General features: G+C 39.8%; 1 protein-coding gene across 1 annotated transcript in view; it reads right to left on the bottom strand.

Annotated features, from left to right (window-relative positions):
- The window catches only part of LOC140479763 (complement factor H-like), a 92787-nt gene extending 82424 nt beyond the window's left edge, over positions 1-10363 (bottom strand). The window contains exons 1-2 of the mRNA XM_072573899.1: positions 10231-10363; positions 743-916 (exon numbers count right to left, since the gene is read on the bottom strand). Of these exons, the coding sequence (XP_072430000.1) occupies positions 743-916; positions 10231-10303 (247 nt within the window). The 5' untranslated portion in view covers positions 10304-10363. The remainder of the gene's footprint in view (positions 1-742; positions 917-10230) is intronic.
- Positions 10364-10567: the final 204 nt, after the last annotated feature.

Below are 10567 nucleotides of genomic sequence, written 5' to 3' on the forward strand. Positions count from 1 at the left end.
GAAAATCATTCTGGTGATAATTACTGTGTCAACGCACCCTTTGAAATTGGGTAAATAAATCTGTGAATCCTACACCTTCAGTAACATAAAAAAAGTACATTTTCATGTTGATCAATCTATATGCCATGTTTGATTTAAGTTCTGAAGAATGCATGGAAGACTAAGACTTTTGTGAATTGATTACTGATTACTGATCCTAACTGAAACCAGGCTCCCAGAACAGCAGTGTATAGACACAGAAACTCTCAGATTACTCAGTATTCAATTGGCATCAAGCTGATAGACAGTTTGCTTCATGATACAAAAGATTCTCATTCTCCCAAGTGCTAAGACTGAACACACAGCAGCAACCATACTGTACAAAGTGAAAGAATCAATTTTGGGCTGAACTGAATGTTTACCTTATATCATGCATTCCAAATATAATTAAAGGACTTGGGATACATTTTTGTTTAAAATATCTGAAAATATCCTGTTTATTACATCTTCTGACACACTTTAGCTTATAGCATTTCTAAAAAGATTTCTTTCGAGGTGTCTACCAGATTGTATTGGTGGTCATTTAAAATTACAGAAAAAGCCTTAGTCCTAACTTTTTAAACTTTTATAATTTGTTTCAACAAAGCTTATTTAAATGATAAACTATAAGAGCTGCTATTACATCCAATATTAACTTGTCTTTTAACTGAGAAAGTGGATTAAAATTAATTGATGTAAAAAAGGCACTGCTGCGTACACTTACATTCACAACGGAAGCTTGGGTTTACACTTCTCCATGTTCCATCCACACACTTCTGTCTAATGCGACCCACATATCCTACTATGCAGTTGTAATTTATTACAGTCCCATGAACGTGAACGTCATCGTCGGATACAAGAGTTCGTGCCACTTCAAATTTTGGAGGAAGCCCACAATCTACAGCAAGAAATAAAAAGTTTCACATTAAAAATCATGATTCCTGATGAAGGCTTATGCCCGAAACATTGATTCTCCTGCTCCTCGGATGCTGCCTGACCTGCTGTGCTTTTCCAGGACCACATTCTTGACTTGGATCTGCAGTCCTCACTTTTTCCCATTGGGTTGAATTTTATCAAAGTTGGATAAGTATCAATTTTGGCAAGTTTCTTGGAATCATTCCCTTCATGAGCCCTGGTGAGCATTCTCATGCGATTACCTGAAACTCGCTGTGTTACCTATAGATCATTCTGGTATGGTGCCTTACTTGTCTTCCTTCTCTCTTGCCAAAGGCAGAAATACTTGCCACTAGAGGACCTCCTAGGATTCATGATGCTGATGCCATTATTAAAGGTCAACCATGCATCCGGTCAAGCACTGCCAGCCGAAGTTGTCCTTCAGTGTGAATGTAATAGGAAGAGGGAGCAAAAACCAATGGTTCTCATGCTATATAGACAGCTGGGCTGATACTTCATTGCAAACAGAAGTTCACATTGTCGATGAGTTGCTATTTAAGTACCAAGTTTTCATTCTATCCTAGAATCCTGTCTAAGGGGAAGTATATTTTTCCCCACTAGCCAGTGTATCCTGACATAGAGACTTAGAGTCATACAGCATGGAAACAGGCTCTTCGGTTCAACCAATCCATGTCGACCATAATCCCAGACTAAACTAGTCCCACCTACCTGCTCCTGGCCTATATCCCTTCAAACCTTTCCTCTACATGTACTTATCCAACTGGCTTTTAAATATTGTAATTGAAATCATATCCACCACTTCCTCAGGAAGTTCATTCCACACATGAACCACCTCCTCAGTAAAAATTTGCTGCTTTTTAAAACTCTATCTCTTTTCACCTTGAAAGTGTGACCTAATCTTGAAATCCCACATCCTAAGGAAAAGACAACTACTGTTAACTCTATCTCATTGTTTCATAAACTTCTTCCCAATGTGGGAACATTACACATAGGAAAACCTTCAAATGATTGAAAACCTTCATTTTTATTCGGCAACAAAAGTTAAGAAAAAAACAAACAAACAGTAACTGCCTTTGCCTCTGGGAATAGACAGAGATTGCTTGACTTTTGAACAGCAACTAATATAGTCAATGAATGATATAGCTCACATCACAGAATTGGGTGACAATTAAGGCCCTTCTGACCTGTTGCTGCATTGCTGAATCATGTTAAAGGTGATGTTCCTCTGACTCAATGTCTTTATATTGCTCCTAAGAAGTTTGCCTCCTCTCTCCAGTTCTTCAGCAACCATCACATCCCCCCATTGCCTGCTCCAGTTTTGCAGAGCACAGCATGCAAAGTACAGTCTGTCTGGACTAAACTGCAAACCCTCCCCACCATCCCCAGGCATTTTCCAAATGTCAGAACATCACCTTCAGCAGGCCTGTTGTCTTCTCCGTCTTTGCTCTAGTCAAAGAATGGATTGCATTGTAACAGTATGTAGACACATTTGGTGGTGCATGCACATTCAAGTCATTGACAATGGTTGCAGAACATAACCTTTGTCTCCTAGTCAATATCTGACACTTGACAGTCCAGCACAACCCTCAATGCAGTGGGACCTGGAGAACTCTGACAATGCAGGCCATGGAATACCTCCATATGGCCTCTGATGCAGAGACATTACGCTACAAAAGACAAGACTGAAGCATTTTTAACCATTTCAACCAGAAGTGCCAAGTGGATGATGTCTATCTGATAACATGGAAAATTGCCCAGGTATCTCCTGTACTCAAAATGCAGGAAAAGTCCTACCAGTCAATTACCACTGCAGTCTACTCTTGATCATCAGTACAGTGATGAAAGGTATGATCTACATTGCTATCAAGCACCTGCCCAACAATAACCTGCTCAGTGATGCCCAGTTTAAATTCAGCCATGGCATGTCATCTCCTGACCTCATTACAACTTTGTTTTAAACATGGACAAAAGAGCTGGATTCCAGAGGTGAGGTGAGAGTGACCAGTTCATATCAGGTCACATTTGACCGATTGTGGTTTCAAGGAGTCTTATCCAATTAGAATCAAGGAACTCTCCTCTCATTGGTGTCATACATAGCACATAGGAAGATGGTTTTTGGAGGTCTTCATCTCAGCTTCAGGGCATCCCTACAATACTTTTTCAGGATAGTGTCCTAGCCCCAACCATCTTCAATTGGTTCATCAATGAACTTCCCTCCACCAAAGTCAGAAGTGAGGATGTTTGCCGATCATTGCACATGTCCAGCATCATTCGTAACTCCTCAGGGATTAAAACAGCCCATGTTCAAAATCAGCAAGACCTAGACACTGACAAATGGCAAGTAACATTTGCATCACGCTACTGCTGGTCAATGGCCATTTCCAACAAGAGAAAACCGAACAATCATCTTTTCACGTTCAATTGTGCATGTTGATGGCCTAGTGGTATTCTTGCTGGACTGTTAATTCAGAGACCTGGATAATGTTCGGGGGACCTGGGTTCGAATCCTGCCCTGGCTGATGTTGGAGTTTGAATTCAATAAATATTGGAAATTAAAAGTCTAATGACTATGAATCCATTGCCAATTGCTAGAAAAACCCATCTGGTTCAGTAATGCCCTTTAGGGAAGAAAATCTGCCATCCTTACCTAGTCTAGCCTACATGTGACTCCAGACACATTGTGGTTGACTCTCAACTGCCCTCTTGGCAATTAGGGATGGGCAATAAATGCTGCATAGTCAGCAAAGCCCAAATCCTGTGAATGAATTTTTAAAAATTCAATTGCCATCACTGAATGTTCCACTATTAACATCCTGGGGGTTACCATTGGGCACAAAATGAACTAAACTACTCATAAATACTGTGACTACAAGAACAGGGCAGAGGCTACAAACCCTCAAGTGAATAGCTCACCTCTTGGCTTCCAAAGCCAATCCACCATCTGCAAGACATAATTAAGGGATGTGATTGAATACTCACCACTTACCTGGATGAGTGCAGCCCCAAAAGCACTTAAGAAGCTGTATACCATCCAGGAAATAAAAACAGCCAATTTGATGAGCACCACATCTACAAACATTAACTTACTCCACCACCAACATTCAGTAACAGCATTGTGTACCATTTACAAGATGCCCTGCAGAAATTCACCATGGCTGCTGAGACAGCACCTACCAAACTCATAATGATTTTCATCTACAAGGACAAATGCAGTTGCAAGTTTCCCTCCAAGCCACACATCCTGTCTTGGAAATGTATTTCTGTTCCTTTAGCATCACTAGGTCAAAGTACTGGAATTCCCTCACGAGTGGAATTACGGGTCTATCTACAAAATGGACTGCAGTGATTCATAAATAGAGCAATTCATAAAGGGAGCTCACCATCACTCTTCCAAGGCAACCAGAGATCAACAATAACTGCTGGCCCAACTAGCGTTATCGACATCCAATGTATTCATTTTCAAAAATCCCCACCTCTGGTTCTATTGGATCTACAGGGCTGACCATGGCCCACTCTTTGAGCTGTAGTAGTACATGCCACCTGACCCTCACCACCCCAAACAGTCAAGTGACCTAAACCCCCTGGACTGATATGGCACATCTCCCTTGACTTACTATACTTGACACACTGCTGAGTGAAGATTGACTCCCTTGGCTTGAGCAGTAACTACTTCACTTAGACTTTGAGACATGACCACTCAGCTTATGCACATTCAATATGTTTGCCACATATGCTGCTGTCATCTGGCATGGTGGCTCAGTGCCTAGCACTGCTGCCTCACAGCACCAGGGTCCTAGGTTCAATTCCAGCCTTGGGTGACTGTCTGTGTGGAGTTTGCACGTTCTCCCTGTGTCTGCGTGGTCACTGCATCATAGGAAGGATGTGGAAGCTTTGGATAGGGTTCAGAGAAGATTTACCAGGATGTTGCCTGGTATGGTGGAAAGGCTGAGGGTCTAGGCTGCTTTCATTAGAGACAAGAAGGTTGAGAGGTGACTTAACTGAGAGATATAAAATAATCAGAGAGTTAGATCGGTGGACAGTGAGAGCCTTTTTCCTCAGATGGTGATGGCTAGCATGAGGGGGCTTAGCTTCAAATTGAGGGCTGATAAATATAGGTAGCTCATTCACTCAGAGAGTATCAGTGGTGTGGAATGCACTGCCTGCAACAGTTGTAGACTCCCAACTTTACAGGCATTTAAATGGTCATTGGATAGGCATATGGACGAGAATGGAATAGAGTAGATGAGATGGGCTTCAGATTGGTTTTACAGGGCGGTGCAACATTGAGGGCTGAAGGGCCTGTAGTGTGTTGTAATGTAAAATCTATCAAGCCAAATCTCAGTTTGGGATCTCACATGTCCAGCATTAAATGAGATCTATGAGATCTGAATTTACTGAGTTTAGGAGAGGTCTACATATTTCTTTTTAAACTAACTGACGTGTAGTGCTTTTGAACATAAAATGCCTGTGTTGTGGTCAATTTTATTGTACGGAATATGAAGATGCCTTTAAATTTAGCTAAGAGTTTTCAGTAAGTGGATGATAGAGCAGTGAATTATTTGAGATCTTTGATTAAAGCTAAATTGAGAGATAGCACATGAATTGAAGGTGAAAGTAAAAGCAGGGTCTCATAGTATGAGATGCTGCAAATTATTATCCAGTAATTATAATTGGAAGAAAGGAAACAGAAATTGGGATGTCATAGCTGGAATTAGCTAAGATATTGTTTGAAATGAAAAGACTTGAGTTAGGAGAAAAATGGAGTTGAAAGGAAAATGAGATAAAGAGAAACAAAAGGACATAAAGTCATAGAGTTGTACAATACAGAAACAAACTCCTTTGTCTAACTCACTCATACTGACCAGATATCCTGAATTAATCTAGTCCCATTTGCTAACATTTGGCCCATATCCCCCTACATCCTTCCTATTCATATACCCATCTCGATGTCTTTTAAATGTTGCAATTGTACCAGCCTCCACTACTTCCTCTGGCAGCTCGTTCTATACATGCACCAGTCTCTACATGAAAAAGTTGCCCCACAGGTCCCTTTTATATTTTTCCCCTTTCATCTTAAACCTGAGCCCTCTGGTTTTGGACTCCCCCACCCTGGGAAAAAGACCTTTGCTAAAATTGTTTTTAAGGTTAATTAACGGGGATTTCTGTAGCTACTGTGAGGGAGAAAAGGATTTATGGATGGGAGAGAGAGAAAGAGAAGTTCACTTAAAAGAAGAGTAAATTAACAAACATGCCATATCTATTGAAGTTGATAAGATCAGCAGAGGAAAGGTGAAGCATCTACTCCTGAGGCATCTCCAACATAGAAGGCACCTAAAATACTTCAAATAGCAAACATGGCATGAGATTTAACTTGCAAGCATGGGTTAAAAGTCAACTTTGAGGAGGTAATTAAAGATAAAGAGAGATGTAGTAACAAAAAGATTTCTGGGGAGCAAACCTGAGAAACTTGATGGATTTTGTGATGGAGACCTAAAGTTGGAGATGAAAGATAAGCGCTGGGATGTAGAACTGAGAAAGTTGCACTAGTGAGAAGCAGTGAAGCCATGGATAGATCAGTAAATGAGGGCAAATACCTATCATTTCATGTTATCTCGCATGAAAGATGACTGAGGTTTCCAAGATGAAAGTTGTTGGGCAAGTAGAACTTAGTGTCAAGCAGAATGTAGGTCCTATTGGAACATTTGGCATGTTCTTTATCAAATGTTAGAGGTCTTCCTGTTTTAACGAGGCAGAAAGGTTACAAAGTTAAAGTCTCTGTGCATTGCATGTACAAAGCATTATTTCCACGGATTTAAAAAGCATATGAGATTGATTTATTTTTCTCAGTTATCAGCAACAACTTGTATTTACATAGCTCCACTGAGGCATAAGTATCTCTAAGGTGCTCCACAGGAGAATAAGCATACAACTGTCATTGAACAACTTATATAGATCATTACTCACTTAACAAGTTGCATTCACAGTGCTTTTATTTTTTTTAACTGATTACCTTTGTAAAACTTACATGAATTAAAGAAAGTTTTCTGGGACGTTTCCCAAGAATTGAAAGATGTACAGGGGCCAGTCAAAATCACTGGGGTGTAAACAACAAGATTGATGGTGTATGATGTCATTGCCTCAGTTCTGGGTTCTAATTCATCCACCTCAAATTCTGTGTAAATTCTGATGTGTGGAAGAACCTGCCCAGATAATCAGCTGTAGTGCTCATTACAGGTTAGAAATTCAGACTCCTTTCACCCGAGATGTCTGAGTGCTTAAGTTGATGTAGATAGCTTTTGAGCCAGTAGGTGGTAATATTGTATCAAAAATAATCTGTAAAACAGTCCATTCGCTGAGGTCAACCCTGATTCACTGAAGATTCATCTCTTGTGCTGATCCTGAACAGAATTATTTATAGTAGTGAAATAGCGCAGGACGGAATTCAGACAAATATCTTAAGCACTTGCTTGCCTGTCACCCAAAATGTGCTTTTAGGATTATTGTATTTGTGTTCTTGTTCAAAGTGCCATTAGTTCAATCCTACCTCTGCTGTTGGCAACACACCTGCAGAACTTTACAGGCTGCATTACGTGTTGTTTTGCCAATTTTCATTGGGAACTGTTTGGCTAATTTTTGTTCTCCGATTTACTTACAAGACCGTGCTACAACATGATTTTCTATTAAAAAAAAGTGTATCATTGTTTATGTTATTAAATGTTCTTTTGGCACCCATCCCTTTTGAACAAAGAAAACAATTGCTAAAACATTTCATGAGATTAAAGTAAAATACTGAGAGTGGACTCCCGTTTGTTTGAAACTGGGTGCCAAAGGATCAACAGCTCCAAAATGTTAAGCTTACCACTCCCCCTGTGATGTGTTATTTCATGTTTCCAATATTCTATGTTATTATTTGTAAGAATTTGTGTATTTTTCTTGCGATTTGTTTTATACAGGCAGTGTTACTTTAATTCCAGTGCTTACTTTGTACTGACGAGCTGTGATTTGTTTCATTTATCCAGTTGAAAGTCATGCTTCACACTAATTGGTTAAAATAATTAATTTCTTCCCCAAATTGCTTCCATTAAAATACAACTGTCCTTGAGAACCATCATCGTATATATTCAGTGCAATTCACGCCCAGTCAAGTCTACTTCATAAGGGAGCAGGAAAGAAAGGAGACTTGAATTTATATACTGTCTTTCATAACCTCAGGATACTGCAAATACTTTACAAAAAAATACTTTTAAAGCATAGTTACGGTTGCAATATCTTTTTTTTTTGTTGAAGTACTTATTTACAGCTGTAATAAATGAAATCCTCCCAGGAATATTAAAACCAAGTTTGTTAAAATTGGAAGTGCAGTATCACTGACCTATGCCACAGCAGACTTTGGAGCCTTTATGCAATAATATGCACTTGTTTCAAAATGTGTTTTCTTCCACCAATATTCTATTCCTTTTTTTGGTGGAAAGTTGTAACTCAAACTCACAGAATGACCATCTGTCTTTCTTAAGGCTATATAAATGTACATGTAAGCCAAACAATTGAGTGTAACAGCACATATCACTGGGTTGCCTTTGCTGTACTTGTGAATCAGAATCTACCTCTACCTATGTCATCTACTGCATCCGTTGCACCTGGTGTGGTCTCCTCTACATCGGGGAGACAGGACGCCTTCTTGCGGATCATTTCAGAGAATATCTCTGGGACACCCGCACCCACCAACCCCACCGCTGAACACTTCAACTCCCCCTCCCACTCTGTCAAGGACATGCAGGTCCTGGGCCTTATTCCTCCTTAGGACCCTGCAACCACACTGGATAAATGTGGATTTCAACCACTTCCTCATTTCCCCTTACCCCACGTTAACCCAGTCCCCAGCCTCCAACTCGGCACCACCCTCTGGACCTGCCCATCACTGCCCCCTTTGACTTATCACCTTCTCCCTCACCTTCATCTACCTATCGCTTTCCCAGCTACCTCCCCCCAACCCCACCCTCCTCCCATTTATCTCTCAGCCCTAGCCCATAAGCCTCATTCCTGAAATGTCAATTCTCCTGCTCCTTGGATGCTGCCTGACCTGCTGTGCTTTTTCAGCACCACACTCTTGAATCAGACTCTAATGTATCGTTCTAGGTGACCATAGTTCTATTCAAAAGAGTTTCTAATTTTCCAGTTTTGCTCCAAATATCTGCATATGTCATAGTTTGTGAAAAGGGAGTTTATAGTTGCCTGTGAGTTTTGTGAAAGATCAAAGCAAGGATCTTTCAGCATTGTGTCTTTCACATGGTATTTAATTATGACATCTTATGACTTGCATACAGTTTCCGAAGCTTCAACAGCTTTGATTAATACTGTCAATGCTTAACTGTATGGGACCAATTTGAAAGACCTTGTTAAAACTTGGTTGAAAAGATTTTCTTGATCATTCCGAAGAGTTGTGAAATTGTGGAAAATGGTTGGGTATTTATTGCACAGCAGCCCAGATAGGGTATTGCTGTTGACTAGAGGATACCAGTGATACACAGATCACTGTGGTAATTCATAAATTAATATGTCAGATGTGGCAGCCTCCCATCTGTGATGATGCACAGAATTTGACTGTGGAATATACAAGAACCATTGCAGATCTTCAATGACTCTTATGCTTCCCAACCTGTGCTGGCTAGCTTCTGAACCAGGTTTACATTGAATATATGATGCAGAAACAAGCCAATCAACGCAACCAGTCATGTCAGTATATAGCACCAGCTCCCATCTATCTTACCAGAATCTGTCTGTGTAGCTCTGTAAATCCTTCTTCCCCATACATTGTCACTGCAACCACTGCCCATTTCAGTGAGTTTCACATTCTCACCGCTACTTGGGAAAAGAAGTTTCTTGTAAATTCTCTACTGGATTGCTTACAGTACAGTGGAAGCCATTGAAAGAGAATATTCCAATGGCAAGAAAGATTGTTTAGTGTATGTCATCATTCCAATTAAACAAAAGTTGTAAATATGCGTGGGAGAAAGAGAATCAATCCAATGTGAATATTTGATGAAAGGGAATTTCAATTCACTACCATCCACAGCAACTTATATAAACCAGGTCAGCTCTTAACTATAAACTTCACAAACAAAAACAGATGTTGCTGGAAATGTTCAGCAGATGTGGCAGCATATGTGAAGAGAAATCAAAGTTAATGTTGCGGGTCAGGTGACCCTTCCTCAGAACTGGTTTCTACTGTATACTTCACATTCACTCATTTCTTTGCAAATTTTAAAAAGTTAGAATAAAGAAAAGTATTGTACTCACTTCTGTTCAGTGCAGACTCTCCAGTAGAACTACTGAAAATGGTAATAAGGAAAACAAATTCAGATAATTTCATTTTAGCAGAACAAGAGAGACTTTTGAATCAGTAGCCTTCTGCTATATTATCAGAATGCAGACTGAAACTAACCTATTAAAGTTTTACTTTAAAAGTCAACATCTGATCCCTTGTCTGTTTGGATAATGATATTTTAGTTCAGTGAACTCAATATTAAGTCAACAGTATACATTTCTGTTCTTGCTGAATCTCAAATAAAAGAGGTTTTGTTTTTTTGCAACATGTATCATTGTGGAAATGTTAATTTTACTGAAGTGGTTTGTA

This window comes from Chiloscyllium punctatum, chromosome 7 (genome assembly GCF_047496795.1).
Source record: "Chiloscyllium punctatum isolate Juve2018m chromosome 7, sChiPun1.3, whole genome shotgun sequence".
NCBI classification, from domain to species: domain Eukaryota; kingdom Metazoa; phylum Chordata; class Chondrichthyes; order Orectolobiformes; family Hemiscylliidae; genus Chiloscyllium; species Chiloscyllium punctatum.